The sequence below is a fragment of the Protopterus annectens genome, chromosome 2.part0 (genome assembly GCF_019279795.1).
Source record: "Protopterus annectens isolate FY-2018-M chromosome 2.part0, PAN1.0, whole genome shotgun sequence".
NCBI classification, from domain to species: Eukaryota; Metazoa; Chordata; order Ceratodontiformes; family Protopteridae; genus Protopterus; species Protopterus annectens.
Genome location: NC_056728.1, coordinates 314,475,497 through 314,494,675, shown reverse-complemented (window position 1 = coordinate 314,494,675; position 19,179 = coordinate 314,475,497). Strand labels below are relative to the sequence as shown.

The window sequence follows — 19,179 nt, the reverse complement described above, 5'->3', positions numbered from 1 at the left end:
ATACTAACAATGACCTATCTAGAGAGATTATACAACTCTTCTGACAAATATGTTTATCCAGATACATCTACAGCTTGAAAATCTGAATTAAACCTCATGCAAACATACATAGTAGCAACCAGACCAACATTTCTTAATCTCACTGTTGTTGTAATGTAAATTATATATGAACTATAATTATAAATACTAGGTTTGCTTCCAAGATGTATGCATGTATTTTGAACCTTTGCATGTTTGTTAGCTGCTATCTGTATGAAAATCTTATGTTTGTAAAGCATTCAGACACTGTCATTTTACATGTCCACTGATTGTTTGTAAATGTATATGAAGCCTAAAATGTATGTGAAATATGTAAAAATCCTAAAGATTCATTTACCTACTATTTTAATGTATAAACAACATGAAAGAAATTAATACCCACTCAACATTTCACATTTATATGCATAACTTCAGTCGTATTCTATTCCATCTAATTTTGTCAGAAACATATCTGTATGTATATATGTATGTATGTATGTATGTATACTTGTATGTATATATACGTGTCATGTGTTATACCTAATATTTATGTATATATCCCTACTGGTACACACTAATGTAAACTGTCTTGGCATTAGATTATAGTTTCAACACAGTTTACACTGGCTTTTGCAATGTGCTGAGGAATGCTTCTACATACTCCGTCATTCAATTTTATAGGTCCTGAAATCTTTACTCAGACCAAAGGCAGTCAGTTGGGAAAACCATAACAAACTCCGCACATTTAATTACTGTCACTCTGGACACCATGAGAACGTTGCTGCTGTTGTCAGTTCTGATTTGTTTATAGGATAACCTTTTTAATGATTTATCTAACCAAAGGTGATTAAGCACCAGCTAATACAAAAGCAGTTACTTGTGAGTAAATGTAAGAAACTGCATAAAGAGTCTGTGTTTAACAGGCACAAGAAAGACTACTTCTGTAACATAGCTTGACAAAATATTTTTCATCATTTCATATTTCTGATTTACTTTCTCTAATGATGGTTCAATGGAACAGGTACAAGAGGGTTATGGAGCTTAATAATTTGTAATGATGTTTTTGACAGGTGAATGAAATCAAAACTGTGCTACTTTTTGGTCATTATTATATTATTATTTGAAGAGACTGAACACAGCTATCAATTCTTCCAGTCTTGAAGGTCAGACTGTGAATAACTTTGTACAATGTTTATTATGATGTATAAAAAGAGTGTATTAAAATAAAACAAGAATGAATTCATGTTTTAAATAGTTACAGTAAAGTAATACTAAATCAATGCATTTTAACAGTGTTCTGTCTCCAGTGTTTGACATCCACTGTGATCACTTACAGGCCTTGGCTGATGTGTAACAGCACAATGGTAGCATTATTCTAAGGTCAGGCCCATTTAATTACAAGTCTTATTTATGCATGTAATTGATGATTTTTTTTACCCCGAGAATTTGACTAGAAGTCTCACTGCTCATTATTTGGCAGGAATGCATCCTACAGTCCCTCTTAGTACTGCAGTAGATGATCTCTATGACTTGGAACAAACAAATACAGCTGTTCATAGGTTCATAGGTTCATAGGTTCATACTAGGCTATCTGCCCTAGGGCATTTATAAGCCTAGCCAGAATGTGCTTGGCTTTCGCCACCCATTTTAAATTTATTTTGCTATGCCCTTTTTCGAGGTTAGTATACTGTGCCTCTGTCTAACAGTGACGCAGAAGTGATACCCGGGGTAAACCTACGATCTCCCATCCACTCATCAAGATTCCTCTTGAAGAGAGTCAATGAGGGACTCTGCCTAACCTGGACTGGGATTTTATTCCAGAGTGAAGGGAGCCTCTGGGTTATGAATCTGTCCCTCCAGCATGTCCTATTTATTTCAGTGCTGAGGTTCAAGTCTCTCAAGCACGTAGCTCGATGGGATTTGGATTTTCTGAGGTGCAGTATGTCCATTAATTCCGGGTTGGACATGGCTTTATATGTCAGGCACAGATCGCCTCTGAACAGGCGGTATGCCACTGTGTAGAGCTGGAGTTTCTTTAACCGGGCAACATATAGCATCTGTTTGAGCCCTTTGATCCTCTTGTTGAGGTACTTTTGGGGTCTTTCCAGTTGCTGCAGGTGTCTGGTAAGGTACATCCCAAAAGGGGCATTGTACTCAATTATGGGCCTGATGAGGGATGAGTAAAGAGGCACGATGACCTCCCCTGATCTAGATGTGAATCCCTTCATGATTAGGTGGGCTATATAAAATGTTTTTCTAACCACTTTGGCCACGTGGTTGTCAAATGAGAGATTGCTATCAACTTGGGTCCCCAGGTCCCTAATTACTTCTTCTGTACTTAATGGATTACCACCTATGTGGTAATTTGTGGGCACTTTGTTTTTGCCAAAGGGGATGACTATACACTTTTTGGCATTTAGCTTGAGGCCATGGCTCTGGCACCAGTTGTCTGTTTCTATGAGGCCCTTTTGGAGGATGCTTGTGTCGGCAGGAGAGTCGATTATGGCGCCCAGTTTGCAGTCATCTGCAAACTTGGTCAGCCACAGTCCTTCCGTGTTGGCCTGTACCTCCGAGAAATATATACTGAACAAGAGAGGTCCCAGGACTGAGCCTTGTGGGACACCACTTGTAACTGGTTTGGAGTCTGACATGGCTCCAGCAATTCTAACCATGTGGGTTCTGTCCTTGAGCAAGTTTGCAATCCATCTAGTGACATAGGGGTTTATATTTAAGCTGGTGAGCTTATCTATAATGCCTGAGTGGGGTATTGTATCGAAGGCTTTTGCGAGGTCCAGGTAGGCTGTGTGGACCACCTTCCCCTCGTCAATCGCCTTGGTGACTGTTTCAAAGAAATCAACCAGGTTTAAGAGGCAGGATCTGCCCTTAACAAAGCCAAACTGGGTAGGATCCAGTGTCTGTAGGTCCCCAATATCTTTATTTATGAGGTCCATGATGATCCTTTGCAGACCAAGCTAGTCAGGCTTATGGGGCGATAGTTTCCAGGATCCGTTGAGGCACCACCTTTATGGAGAGGGACCACTGTTGCTGTACGCCACTCTTTGGGCACATATCCTGTAGTAAGGCTGAGATTGAACAGTAGTTTTATGTTTGGGTTTAGCTCTTCTTGGAGTTCATGTAGGATGCAGCCTGAGACACCGTCTGGTTCCATTGATGCTGTGTTTTTTGCTTTGGAGAGGGCGGCTCTTACCTGAGCATCTGAGATGTCAGGGGGGCAGCACTCTGCTGGGATAGATATTTGCCCTTTGGTGGGAGAAGTTTGCGCTGAACCCGTCAGCTAGGATGTTGGCAATGTCTGTGGGTTCAGTGTATTTTTTGTCATTTTGGACTAATTCTGAGCATATCTGGGAATTACCACCCAGGTTCCTAACATAACTAAAGAAAGCCTTGTGATTATCCTTAGTGTCCTGTCCAATTTTTCTCTCGGCCGGCCTTAGACAATTTTATGAGTGCCCGTAGTTTTTGCTAATACTGATCAGTGATGCCTTCCCTTTTGGGATTTTGCTCTATCATTTAGTAGCTTCCTCCTTCTATTGTATAGTTTGTTTATGGCTGGGGTCCACCAGACAGGACGCCTGCCTTTGGAGGATTGGGTCTTGGTTTTATTTGGGATCGATGATCCATGCATTCCTGAAGGTGTTCATAGAATGCGCTTATAAAGGATTCTGCAGTCTGGGCCATATTTTCCACAGCCCCGCGGGCTTTGAAGGATTCCACCACAGTATTGACGAGGGTTAAATCTGCTTTAGAGAAGTTTTTCACTGTGGTTTTCTGGGCAGGGGTGGGGTCGGGATGTGAATATCCAGTGAGATTAGTTTATGGTCTGATCTTACCAGTGAGGGATACACTTCTGGTCTGGAGCATAGAGTCCCCATGTTGGTGATGATCAGGTCCAGTATGTTGTCCCTCTTGTGGGAGTGGTAACAAGTTGTTCCATAGCATTTGAGTTTATAAATTCTAGGAACCTTTGGGCTAGGTGTTGGTGCTAGAGTAATGCTCCCAGTCTATGTTTGGGTAGTTGAAGTCACCCAATATAATGTTGTTTGGAGAGACCTTCATATTTTCCAGTGTTCTCAGGAAGGCCGAGTGGGGTTCCTGGGTTTGGGAGGGTGGTCTGTAGCAGGCTATAAACTGGAAGGCAGTTTTACCCACTGTTAGTTGCACATGGATAGTCTCTGATGCTTCGTGCTTTGCCACCAACCTGGAGGTGTGGGTATCTTTGATGAATATCGATACTCCTCCTTTTGTGGTTCGGTCCAAGTTTTGGGGCGAAAAGCATGGTATGAGGTATAACCTGGTAGTGCTGGGGTGCTCTCGAGCCCTGAACCAGGTTTCTGTTACTGCACAGATATCGATGTTCTCCATGCTAAGGAGAGTTTCGAAAGCGTGCATCTTGAGGTTTAGACTTCTAGCATTGAGTAGCATTACTCTTAGTTTCTTATCCCTTGTGATACCTATGGAGGTGGGTTTGTCTTTTGAGCCTTGCCTAAAAAGGCACTATGGGGGTAGCAAGAGCCTTTGCCAATATCCGAAAGCCCAGGGGTGACAGGTGCAAGCTGTCCCTAGCGAAGCATCGTGGCTTGTCGAGCATATCATCCCAAGCTGACAGGCATTGAATCCCCTTTGAATGACACCAGTACTTAAGCCAATTGTTGAAATTGATCGTCTTGTCTTCATATTGTGGCATCATTCTTGGTGAGGGTAAGATGCTACTCAAGGTCAGGGTCATACCGGCCTGGGCTACATGCTCAGAGAGCTCCTTTATGTCTCTTTTCATGTAGTCCAGGGAGGTACATCTCAGGTCATTCACACCAGCATGGACAATGACTGAGTCATATTTGTACTTGCCTTGGAGTGACCTGAGTGCTTGTGTTATGTGGCGTATCCTAGCGCCCGACAGGCTGCTCACCGTGACCCTCTCCTTGTTCAGCCTGGTGAGCAGGACGTCAGTGTGCCTGACGATAGAGTCACCTATTACAACTGTATCAGGTGTGTTGTTTAGTCTTAAGGGCTGTGACTGTTCAGCACACTGGCTTTGTGAGATATGTGTTGCACGTGTTTTGTTTTGGGGTAGCGGTTGCTTGGCTGTCTGCTTTGGAGGTCTCTGCTGCTTAGGCAGATCTTTATTTAGAGCTTCCGAGTATGTTTTTGTGTGATTATGTGTTTGGTTTGCTGTCGTGGTAGGTCTATGTGAGACTGGAATTGTAGTGAGTGTGGTTTCCTTCTCCTCCTGACTGGTTATGCCAGTACTGAGTTGAGAGAGCTTAGCCTCCAGTTTGGCTATATGGTTGCATCTCTCACATGTGTTGGAATTTGTTGGGAGGAGGAGAGGGTTGTCTGTGTACATGAGGCAGTTGTAACATTGCCTCAAGATTCCCAGATTCACCAGCTGGACCGGATTTCTTGTGGAACATGGGCTCTCTCCCATGTCATCCTGTAGACTTCCTGTTTGTTCCTTCTCTGTACAGTGCAAATTTATTATATACTATATGCACACACTAAACAAATGGACTCAGAAATGAGAATGCTTCCCAGAGATGCCTCAAGGCATTTGTAAACGTATACTGGATAACTGAGGTAGATCACTGGCTTCATGCCTGCCACAGGCTAGTGGTATATAAAGTGTTACACCCTTCTGTGCCCTTGCATTCATTTTCAGCATTTTGTGTTCTAATTGGTGGTACCTGTCATATCTTATTGCACTCTTTCCACAAATGGTGGCTTAGCAGCAACATCCCCTGAGTCCAGAGTCCAGTCATGATATCTACTCACTTTCAGTATTGTTTACATATCTCCCTGTGTTTCAGTGAGTTTTCCCTAGATAGTTCAGATTTTTCCCACTTAAAAAAATATGCCAACTGACAGGCTACCTCTTAAATGCCCAAGTGTGTGTGTGTGTGTGTGTGTGTGTGTGTGTGTGTGTGTGTGTGTGTGTGTGTGTGTGTGTGTGTGTGTGTGTGTGTATGTATGTATATATATATATATATGTGTGTGTATATATATATATATATATATATATATATATATATATATATATATATATATATATATATATATATATATATGTATATATGTATATATGTATTTGTGTGTGTGTGTGTAAATATAACCATTCATAAAAAAGCAACTTGTTGATCAAACAATGATCAATGCCTAAATATCAAAACAGTAAACATTCTAGTCACAAAGAATCAAAGAAAGAAAACCATACAATGTTTTTCTGCAGGGAGACAAGCCTTCCTGCACCCCCACATATGCCACTAATTGTATACACCAACTCTGAGATCACACTGCAGTGGAGAAAGGGCATATTCCCTGATCTCCACTGTATTGCAATCTCGTATTGACAAAGCCAGTACATTTTGGTAAGATGATTTTCAATCAGCTGCACCGGCTCAGTCACTTGTTGATCAGTTTGTCGACAAAAGGTTCTGCTCCTATATCTATATCTATATCTATATCTATATCTATATCTATATCTATATCTATATTTATATCTATCTATCTACATCTATCTATCTATCTATCTGTCTATCTATATATGTGTGTGTGCGTGTGTGTGTGTGTGTGTATTTTTCATTTACCTAAATAATTAAGATGCAATAACATAAAAAGTAATTTTATTTCTATTTATTCATTATATTCCTTCTTTTTATGAGTTATGAAACAGCACTAAGTCACTGATTGTTATTTCATCTTCCCCAGTGATTTTCTATCAGTTCTGCACTCAATAAATTATGTTGTCTGCATGGGATTTTATGATGGGAGACAGTTTTGTTGGCAACTGCTTGAGCTACATGATTACCACATTACAGCTGTTTTTCTGTGTCTTGACAATCTAAATATATTTTAAAAAATATATTTATACACACACACACACACACACACACACACACACACACACACACACACACACATATTTATTTATATTTTGGTCCCATGCTTGGACCTAGTGGAGAAGTTTGTTTCTTTATAGGTCTCATTAACTATACAGAAATGCATTTAGATGCTTTATGGATAGTTCATTCATGACAAATTAAGGCTTAAAAAGTCTGACAGTTACAGACATTCTTCCTCAGAGTGGAGATATGGATACACTTCTCACAAAAATGCTGACTGTTTTTCACTTTATAAAGTATTTTTTTTTAACTGCTGCATATATGCTGTTTTGCCAGCCTTCATGTAGCAGCCTCTATCTGGTGTGCCTGGCAGTGATGGATACGTACTCTCTGCATTTTTTTCTATGCTTTTATAGAATGCAGGCACTCGTCTTGCTCTTCTGCAATAATAGCAGCACAGCCACAATTGCCACTATTGTCATTCTGAGAAATAATATGCTAAAGACAAATTCAGTTATACTTTCTTGAACCATATCATTATGTTACTATGCTTTTTAGCAGACATATGATAATAAACATTTCTCATACTGTTCAAATATAGTAAAAACCAAGATGCTCTATGATATGCTTACTTAGAAAATTTAGATCTCTTTCCCTGCCTTCATAAAAAACAGTCAGAGTCTTCTGCTTTGCCATTAAAAATAATTTATCATTCCACTGCTGAACTGGTGGAGATACATTAAACAGCACGTGTGATCCTGTACTACACTAGCAAAAAGAATGTGTGCAACAGGGCAGCATGCAATAGGGCAATAATGGCACAGAGCAGATCATAGCAGTGAGTGTTTGCAGAGGTTAATTTTAATGATGCAAGAAAAAAATATTAGCATCTAACTCAAGGAAGCTATTTAAAACAGATTGCTTTCACCAGTATTTATTATCTAAAGCTAATAATGAATGTAAGCTCACCTTTTAAATAAAAGCACACCTGCATGACTGTCTGCTTTTCCTTATTCAAGTTTGTTTTACCTTGAAGTAATACAGCACACATGTGAAATGAATTGTAACAGTAAATCTTAAATGAAATTAGAATTATCAACAATCGCAGCTCCTCAGAAGTAGTAACAAATGCCACACACCACCGTGTCTCCATTCCTAGATGTCTGATTTTTTAAGAATCAATCTGCATGTACCTGTGTCTTCACCTGATATGCATTTTATACCTACTGACCAATATTTGTGTCCTACCTTGTGAGAGTCAGACTCTCTATTATTGCAAATCACAGAAGGCAGTTAGGAAAGACTGAAATCTATTTACATTATTTATTGTATGCACTTAAATATGCTAAGGAAGAAATGTTACTTAGCAGAACACATGTATGTTCTTCAACTGAACTGGACAATTTTAATACTTAAAATTATATATTGCCTGCACAACATGAGATATGCGTAATCTAATGTGGTCAAAATGATGTGTTTCTTTTTTCCAACTTTATTGGCCTTTTAGGTACATATCAAGAATAAATGTCATAAGCCTGTTTGCTACTTTTGTTATAGTGAGACTCCACAATTCATGGATTTTCAGCTCGCTGTCTGCATACAGTTCTTACTCTTTTAATATACTTCAGGAAGTACATGTGTAAAATGCTGTGAAAGCTAATTTGCTCCAAACTCTATGTTCAGTAAGATAACTCCATCAGTTTCTGACTTGCTACTCAGTATATTCATGTTATGTAGCTCAGGCTTCCTAACAACAAATGAATTAATTTTTCATAGAGACTCTTAGTTTCCTCCTCCCCAAGAAAGTTACATTTTGTTGCTGCTGTTGGCATGCAGTAGCCTGGTTTAACTGATTCAATCCCAGGTATATGAATTTGCTGCAAAAATCAAATTACAAACACAAAACTGCAGAATCCAAAAGCCATCAGTTGCCTCAAGGATTCCACAACACTTAGAAGAGATTCTTATTAAAAAAAATAATACAGCAGTTAAACACTAATAGTATACCTTAAAAATAAAAGCAGTACATGCAGGATAAAATTGGTATGTTTGTACTAGCACGTGTCAGTTATGCCATGATCCATATTCTGAGTTTAGGTAGCAGAAAAAAAAAACATGTTTCAAAGTTATGTTAACAGCAAAAGCAAATTGTAAAACTGCCTAATCTTAAAACATATACATGCTAAAAACATACTGCCACAGTTCCAGTGAGAGAAAAAACAATCCATTTCCTCATGGAAAAGGTAGAAGCACAGACCTTCAGTTGTTCTCATTGTCCCTCTGTTTCCATTTCAGCTTGTGCTTTACAAGAAAGTGACAATACTTGGACCATAGCACTTCTGCTACCAGAAGGTAACCAGTGGTAACGTTCGACTACCTTCAGAATTCATCCATAGAGAAGAAAAACACTGAACTGCAAGGTTCAAGTTTCTGTAAAGGCAGATTCAGTTTTGGTTCAGCCTAAGTATGTCAGTGCACTCTGTTCCACTGAGGAACCTGCAAAAAGCAAAACCAAGGCTATCCTCCAGAAAGGCATTAATATTCAGAGAAGGTCTAGTATGCAGCGCATACCCACATTTTGCCTATCAAAGCTGTAACTCGGTTCATGTATCTCTTCTGCTGCATTGATTGCTGCCAGTAAACTGCCTTTTGATATCAGTCATCCACATTTTTTCAACCAATCTTTAGTATTGATCACATTTTGCATCCTTCAGGCAAACATATTTAATTAGAACATTCTTTGGAAGCTGAGTGGGTGGTTATATTAGACAGAAAAATATAGTAATCTTTTAGTCCGCAGCTAAGGCCAGGTTATTTTCATCTAGTTGTCTTCACGTCTTTTGTTTTAGGTTATACTTAAGGCTGTACAATTATGTTAAAGCGCTATGATTAATATTCAAGCATTTGGTGGAACACCATCACAGAAAGAATGCACTAACAACATCTTGTTTAAAGGGGTCTGTAACAACACTATACCTCTATGTAAAGGGTGACAGATCTCTTATAGGAATATTTGTCTTTTTCTCTAGGTCTTTACTGACTTGAACCAAAGGCAGAAATATTAGAATATAAGTCTCTGATTTTTTCATATGCACATATGTCAAGCAGCTGGTTTGCTGTTGTTTTGTTTAGTGTACACTGCAGTACCATGTCAAGAATCATACCAGAAATTCAGATGGCTAGTGGTTCTAGCCGTACACCAGGTGCCTGAATTCATACTTCAAACTAACAAGGTCAGAATAATTGTCCACTACTGTAATTATTTGTTTTTATTGCTCCATGATGTGGTAGCCACTGTGTCATCTTTTAACCATCACATACAGAGGTAACACAGTAGCTTTTAAAGCCAGAAGATCAGAAGAGTGTGGGTTCTATTCCCACACCATGTATTTGGATTCATATTCCATGCTGACATTTACAAATGCAGAAGAACTGTACATCATTATAATTATTGCTTATATTGATGTGCACTGAAGTTTCTATTAGAGTCATTCTCTTCCTCATCACATACTGTGTCACTACACTAGCTTTTGAAGCCAGAAAAACAAATGTGATTCAGAGACAACATTAGCCACCATTAGAAAAACCTTATTATAGGCTAATTTGCATATCTCTAAATCATTTATCTCTACTGCTCATGCTAAAAGCACTTTGCAGTGGTAGAATCCTGTGGTGGCCCATAAATCACATTGGCACAGGCACCCCTCCACACATGCACACTTACATACTGTACATGCATTTAAACACATGCACACACACACACACACACACACACACACACACACACACACATACATACACATATATATATATATATATATATATATATATATATATATATATATACATACACACACACACACACACACACACACACACACACACACACACACACACACACACACACACACAGTTGTCCGACTCCATTCCATATCCCTACAGACATGCACACATACTTTCACACACCCTCGTATTCCTTCACCTCTACATTTCTGCTGAAATTCATTGCATTTATGTGCACTGTGACTTTTGTAGAAGTTAATCGGTGACCTCAGCCCTTTGACTAAGTTAAATGTTTTGGCTGACCATAGTAAGTTATACAGCTGAGAGATTCTCTAAAGCAACAGCTGTGTTAATCAGTAGCCACAAGCATTTGGGGGGAGAGCACATTACTATTTAACATAAGCCATTCCTTGGATTGTCTCATTACCATTTAAATCCATGCATCCTTCATAGAAATGCTTCCTCTCACATAAATTGCATTACAGAAGGGCAATCTCTGAATTGGAAAGACTTACCATAATGGAGTTGGATGCTCTTGATAAGACTTATCTTGCTGCAGCCCTTAATGAAGCCCAGAGTCTTACAGTCTTATGTATAAATGTAGTTCACCACCTCTAAATTGCACTGCAGGTGTTCAGTAGTACCATGTGTTATTATTCAATTAATCAAACATATTTTGGCCATCTGATTTGCTCTAGACTGATTGACTGAATGTGTGATTTGCTGCAGTTTTTTTTTGTGTGGGGGGGCTCTCACACTCAGAGCTGGATCATGTTTAAAGGGAGCCATAGGCAAAATAATGTCCAACACAGTCATACCAGTATCCCATTACTTGGCTGTCTTTCCACAGTTACCATAAAACACTGTTGAAACCTGTCTGTGTGCATACAGTCTTGTTTATTTTTACAAATGTCACATACATGTGTCTCTAATTTAAAACTTTTATTCAACATTTCACAGCAAAAACACTGACACCCATTTGATGAACAAAACAAAACACTTTCACATGGAAAACAAACTTAGCATGAACAGCAGTTAACTCCTTTTCTTTTGAAACTCATATTTATTGAAAATGCATCAGTCAATCCATTAGACTACAAGAAACGTGCTGGGATTCATAGTCAAATAGCATATAGTTAAGCTGTTAGAGGCCATCTGTGGGGTGAAGGAATTCAGTATACAATTTTGTAAAGCATTTGATAACAACTTGGGACAGTTTACTGGACACATCTCCCTTTTCAGGAGCAGCCCAGGAGCACTGACAAGTGAAGTGACTTGGCAAGGCTCACATAGTAGACAAATTACAGACAAAGGAATCAAACAATGCACTAATCATCAACTCATCTGTACTAAGTACCAGAACAAGCTATTGGGTAACCCAACACAGTGCATTCACATGGGTGTGCCTGCAAAAAATAAGTTAAATATGCATTCATAGTTAATGTTTTAACACTAAACTCATACACTTCATGCTATCCAGCTTATTCACAGCCAAGTCATAAACACGTTGCCAACAAAACAAAGAGCCTAAGGTTCACACCTAAAGAGCATGGCTCATATGTAGATACATCACTTTACTACAATTGTTTCCTCCCTTTACACCATAACTACCCTGGAATGCAGGAACTAAGTATTTATACACAAGCCAACATGCTCAAGTGAGCGCACACAAACACACACACACACACACACACACACACACACACACACACACACACACACACACACACACACACACACACACACACACACACATGTGACCAGCACTTACAGACTCATGTATGACTGTGTAGATTCTGATGTCTCCTTGCAATAAAATGAATGAACAAATCATAAATAATGGCAGAGAACTGCATTAAATCTCACTGTTGTGAGAATCATACAATCTAACCTATTGCACTCCCATGCTCTTTCAACCTCCTAGCTCAAGTATCATGGACAAAGACCCAATTCAAATATTTCTCTCATATGCTTAGAAAGTTGCTTGAATAACAAAAAGCATTTCCTGAAGGACACAAAGTCTTAAACTCACATTCCTGTCAATCCATGACAATTTATCAGAAAACCACACATTTTGCAAGGAACAGACCAAAATACTTCTCAACTTTTTTGTTCAGGAATTCTGGACAAAACCAAAATAATGGGTAGGTAATGGCCCCAAAAGGGGCATATTTTAAATATTATTTCCCTTTATCTATTTGTTAACCAGGTAACCCCAGTGAAGAAAGTGTCCCTTTTACAGGAGTGACCCAGAAGCACTGATCGACTTGTTTAAAGTCACACAGGTGACTAACTGAAGTACAAGGTTTCAAGGACTTGACTTTTGACTCCTGGAAGCAGTTTGTTAGCAGCTCAGAGCCTCAGGTAGCAGACAACTCTACTTCACTTAAAAAGGTAATGGAACAACCACGTGTTACATAGAATTGTACTTTCTGAACAACAAACACTATCAAACTCTAACGATTGGCATTATTGACTAATTATAACCCACAGCGATTTAAAGGAAAAAAGAAGTTAATGAAGATCTGATAATTGGTTCATTTGATTAAGGGTCTAAGTTCTTAATGAGCTGCTTTCTGTAATTAAGGGTACAGAGACTGATTCATTCCACCTCCATTACTGTGTGACTCTGAGCAAGCCACTTAATCAGACAGTGTTCTTGGGTTGTTTCTAGTTAACAAACAAATAAAAAATAATGCACAGGATAAGTATTTCCTAAACAATAACAGTTATGAAATTCTAATGACTCTCATCACTGATGACTGTAATTCTCAGTGACTTACTAGAAGCAACAGTGTTTAGGTTAAAAAGTGTTGGGGAAGAGCTCATCAGGTCTTATTTTGAAGTGCTTCACGATAGGGAAACACAAGAAAGAAATTGTAATATCCTTTATTACAGTTTCTGGTACCTCGGCATTTCGCCTTCAAGGAATAATGAATCACTTTGTTTTATACAAGTACTCCATTTAAACAATCACTTAACCAATTAATTAAATAATTAATCAAAAAACACCATTACAAAATGTGTACAAACATCTTAAAGGGAACTTCATTACAACTTGTTTTTCATGTAAAAAAGCACATTATTACAAATGCATTAATACATTCCCCCAATATTAATGGATTTTTTTTTTTAAATATATCCATCAATATTACTATAATTACACTTAAAGGGTGATATTACTATGCGTATTCATACCATTAGGAATCAATGTGTGAAAATTAATAGTCATTCTACATTCAAATTTGTTTAGTTCCCTTTTAAAATTACCACTGTTAGCTGATGGTCGTGCCAAAACACTAAAAAACAAACTACTAGATGAACCTTCATGTCTGGACAAAAAATTAGCAGCTACCGGACTTTCAGGTTTATTTCTCCTAATATCACTTAAATGTTCCAAAGCCCGTACCTTAACCCTTCTGGTAGTTTTACCAATATAGATCTTTAAGTTTAATTATAGTAATATTGATGGATATTTAAAAAAAAAAAAATCCATTTTGGGGTAGATATTGGGGGACTGTATTAATGCATTTGTAATAATGTGTTTTTTACATGAAAAACAAGTTGCAATGAAGTTCCCTTTAAGATGTTTGTAGACATTTTGTAATGGTGTTATTTATTTAATTATTTAATTGAACTGGTTAAGTGATTGTTTAAATGGAGTACTTGATGTATAAAAGGAAGTGATTTCACTGGTGTAATTATTCCTTGAAGGCGAAAGGCCAAGGTACCAGAAGCTGTAATAAAGGGTATTACAGTTTCTTTCTTGTGTTTCCCTATCGTGAAGAACTTTTGTGTTTCTTGTGGATTTACCTTTGAGTGTTTTTACTATTTAATGGTGTATCAGTCATGGATATGGGAACCAACGAACCATCAGGTACTTCTGTTGGCCTTTTGTTTGCTGATGTTATTCGTGAATGTGAGCAGAGAGTGGGCAGGATGGATCCCTGTGTGCCTGCAGCTGAATGTGGACAGATTGAGGGCTTTTTTCAACTAGAGAGACTGGTGACTAAAGAAGTAACAGTCTTTTATGACTTGAAACATCTTGAAAAATATGTCTCTCTGAATATTACTCCCAGGGGCCTCCGAATCGATCGTTTGCCAGCTGGTGAATTTTTAGAGGAAGAAGCTGACTTACTTGCCGAGTGGAGGCAGTCTTCATTCGAATGCATGTTGGCATGGTTACAAATCCTCATTAAGAGGAACAGGTGAAACCTTGAGAAATTGTGGGGGGAGATTATAGACTTACAGAATAAATTGATTTCTGAAGTGCCTTCACAAAGATATCAAAAGCAATTTGATGAAATCAACTTAAATGTGTAGAAAGTACAGTCGAGTGTGGTGGAGCGTAAAAGAAAGAAACTTCTCAGAGATACCAGGGATTTTGATAGCAATGTGGTATATTCCTGGAAATGTAAGGGTCGCTCATTTAAACCAAAAGGAAGCAAGCGCACAGTGAGGGGATCTCATGAGTCATCTGTTTCATCTGGAGATGTCAGCACAAGTCGGAAAAGTGTTTCTTTTGAAGGGAGTAGTTCTGAGGACCTTGTGGAAATTAAAAAAAAATGCTTCAAAGAGTCAGCAACCCGATCAGTGATCGCAGGGGTGACCCAAGAGACAATGGAGGAAGTAGAGATTCAATGACAACAACTAGAAGTAAGACACTCCACAACCTTAATAGACTGTGTAACTGAATCGCAAATTAACACTGTGTATTTTGGTGATTTTGTGAATTCTGACAGTGATGGGACTCTTAATCGGGGACTTAAAATTGTTAATTTGTCTGGTTTGACTATATCTGTACTGGCTGAAAATGTACTTTTGCGTGGTACAAAGTTTGTTCCTACTAGAGTTCCTTCTTTGGCTGATATTATTCTGGATGTCAAAAGATTTTGTCGGAAATTGAACTTAAATGTATTTTTTAATAAGAAGCAATGTTTTGAAAGGAGTAAAATATGTAAAGAGCTTGGTGATGAAGATGATGAGCTTTTGAATTTAAGCATTCATGAAACTGAAATGTATTTTGAGTGCATTGAATGTGAAGATATGCTTAATAATGAAGAATGTATTGATAATTTATTTGACTCTACTAACACATGGGGGGGGGTGTTAGGGGTTATGGTTTATTGGAGTTGCTTTATTTTCCCTCTGATAGAATGTTTATGCCTCCAAAGCATTATACTGCCATTAATGTTTTTGAAAATACTGTTTGTAAAAAAGTTGAACATGAATTTGGTATTTTTTAAAGAACTTTAAGTCATACAATCTTAGTAAAGATGAATGGGTGGCGTTACAGGTGTTATGCTCCAATTTGGATAAAGTGGTTTTCAAACCTGCTGATAAAGGGAGTAATTGGGTAGCTATGGATAGGATACAGTATGATGAAATGGTACAGAAGATTTTGGTTGAAGAAATGTACTATAGTAAGCTAACCAACAACCCTGTTAAAATGTTTTCTCAAGAATTATGTGAGATTTTAGTCCGATATCCAAAAAGCGAATGAGATAAGAAAACTCACTTTATTTAAAACATAGAACATAGAACAAAGCTTTCGGGAATAACCCTTCCTCACTGTTAGTTAATACATTTTAAGTTAAAATCATTTTCTTTATATAACAAGGACAGACAAAAACCACATGACACAGCCAGCCTATAGGACAATATATAGAACGAGAATCAATTAAATTATTAAAGCTATATCACTATACTTGAAAAACGTAAAAACACATCTATTAAATTAGTGTTTAAAAATTATCATACAATTCAATATAAACACAATTTGTAAGACAACTAATGTACATCTTATAATATAAGTAGTATAAATAATAAAATAATTAATGATATTGCTTCTGCTTAAATTCTAACATTGGCTTAACAGTAACCATATTGTTTAGTCCAGGCTTTTTATCAGCATTCAACATGATAATCCACTTGTATTCGGCAATATCTAATTTGTTAATTGTATTGCCTAATCTTAAACCTTTATCTATTATTTGCAAAACTTTAAATTTGAAATTATGTTTTTCATTCTCATCTTTCCTATGTTGTGTTAGAGCATTAGTAAGAATATGCCTTCTCATTTCTGATTTGTGTTCTACAATTCTTTCCTTTAAAGACCGCGAGCATTTTCCAACATAAAATCCAGAGCATTGTGTGCAGGTAGCTTAATATACAACTAAGGTAGTCTTACATGTTGCCTGACATCATATATCAAACTTGATTTTACTTTTTGGATGTACAAATATTTTCTCAGTACAAATATCTGTGCAACAACTACAAGCGTAGCAGGGTGCAGTACCCATTTTATTCATAATTGTTGGTGTTAAATTCATTTTAAAATCTTTATAACACAACCTTCTCTTCAAATTATACATATTCCTATGTGCAAATTTTGGAGAGGTACCCAAAAGTTTATTTAATTCAGGTTGAGCCATAAGGATACGCCAATTTTTTTAATTATTTTTTTGACGTATTTTGATAAATTATTATCTTGTGTAGAGCAAGAAATAGAGTGGCTGGAGTTGGTGAGGATCAAAGTAAAAAGATTATAAATCATGTAGAAAGGGGTACAAATTCTGAAAAGTTGTTTTTTGTTACAAGTTACTCTGAATTTTCTCCTATTTTGGAGAAGATGGTGAGGCAGGTGTGGGATGTTGTTTATGAGGATAATTCTGTTGCCCCCCCCCCACCTTTTTCCAAAGCACATCACATTCTCTTATGGTAGATATAGTAACCTTGAAGAATTACTCAGTAGGAAAATTCCTGGGGTTATGATGGGTAGTAAAGCAGGCACACAACAATGTGGTGGGTTCTCAGTATGTAATCATGTTAGGAATTTGAATGGATGTAAAATAAATGGGAAGAATTACATAGCCAGGGAATTCTATAATTGTAATTCTTGTGGGATAATCTATATTATTGGTTCTGGATGTAGCAAGATCTGTTGGTGTATTGGTCAAACTACCAGAAGGGTTAAGGTATGGGTTTTGGAACATTTAGGTGATATTAGGAGAAATAAATCTGAAAGTCCAGTAGCTGATTATTTTTTGTCCAAACATGAAGGATCATCTAGTAGTTTGTTTTTAGTGTTTTGGCACGACCATCAGCTAACAATGGTAATTCTAAAAGGGAACTAAACAAACTTGAATGTAGGATGATTATTAATTTTCACACATTGTTTCCTAATGGTATGAATATGGATAGTAATATCACCCTTTAAGAGTAACTATAGTAATACTGATGGATATATTTTTTAAAAAAATCAATCAATTTTGGGGTACATATTGGGAGAACGTATTAATACATTTGTAATAATGTGTCTTTTTACATGAAAAACAAGTTGTAATGAAGTTCCCTTTAAGATGTTTTTAGACATTATGTAATGGTGTTATTTATTTGATTAATTATTTAATTACTTGGTGTTAGGAAAATGTATAACTGCAATGCAATATGTAGGCTTAGTGTATTAAAATATATAACTGCAATATGAAGGTTTAGTGTTTTATGGGTTAAAAGGAGTTAATACATTTATTCTGCTTATTCTGTGTGAAAATATGCAGCTGCTAGAAGCTCTGAAAAGAGAACAATCGATGTCTGTAAATCCACCGTGGTCAGCAGAAAGCGTATTGAGGCCAGGACTGTACCTTGAATGTATCATATCAGAACTAGAGAAAGAATTGTGAGAAACTAATGGAAGATAAAACAAACTCAAGGCCAGGTTGTTTTTCTCAAAAAACATGTTTTTACAAGACAGCAATTATTTGACCATGTCAGCAGCAAATCTAATAATAGCATCTTTCTGTGAACTTGTAGAAAACTGTATAAAAACTGTAGGCTGAACTATGGAAAATCAGACAAACCTTGTACCTACATGCTTTGTCTCCTTGCTGCAAGTAATAAAGGGTGCCTTGCTTGAACCTCACGTGCATTGATCTTTGTGTTCCCCTTTACAGATTGGTCCTTCGGACCGGAATTCCTCTCTTCACCTCAGATCAGACGGCCAGGTGGCTGAAACCATACAGGGAAAAAAACAAATCGATTCTTCTTATATGTAAACTCCTCCGACTGAATTGTCGTCAAAAGAGGCCTGCCACTTTCTGATCTGTGACTGAAAGACGGGTTTTCCGCGAATCGGTGATCAATCACGTGGGCTCAGGTAAGGTGAATCTACTTTTTTCTGTTTTAAGATCAGGGACTAGATGTGTATTGTTTTTTGTCAGATTGTATTTTTCTTACAGTCAGGGATAAAAAAGGTACTGTCTTGTCATAGATCAGGAGAAACAGAATAAGCAGACTTTAGGTAGTCATTCTGAAGAGACTATAACAAAATCCATGGTACACGTTAAAACTAGAAAATCAAGGTGAAGTTACGTAACAATCAAAAGTAAGGGAAAATGGGTAATAACTGTGCAAAAATACCCCGAGACCCACCGTTAACGGAAGATGCAAAATATATGCAGTCACAGCTCGCAGACAATGTCAGATACTTTTCAAAATGAGTTATTAAATACGAATTTGACAG

General features: G+C 37.4%; 1 protein-coding gene across 2 annotated transcripts in view; it reads right to left on the bottom strand.

Moving 5' to 3' along the window:
• Positions 1 to 19,179, bottom strand: part of CTXN3 (cortexin 3) — a 417,629-nt gene that overhangs the window by 128,669 nt on the left and 269,781 nt on the right. Inside the window, exon 1 of one of the 2 annotated variants that reach the window (XM_044060796.1) lies at positions 9,133 to 9,544. The exons of the other annotated variant lie outside the window; for it this stretch is intronic. Coding sequence (XP_043916731.1) covers positions 9,133 to 9,148 — 16 coding nt within the window. The 5' untranslated portion in view covers positions 9,149 to 9,544. Of the gene's footprint in view, positions 1 to 9,132; positions 9,545 to 19,179 lie in introns of those variants that run through there. 2 annotated transcript variants of the gene reach the window in all.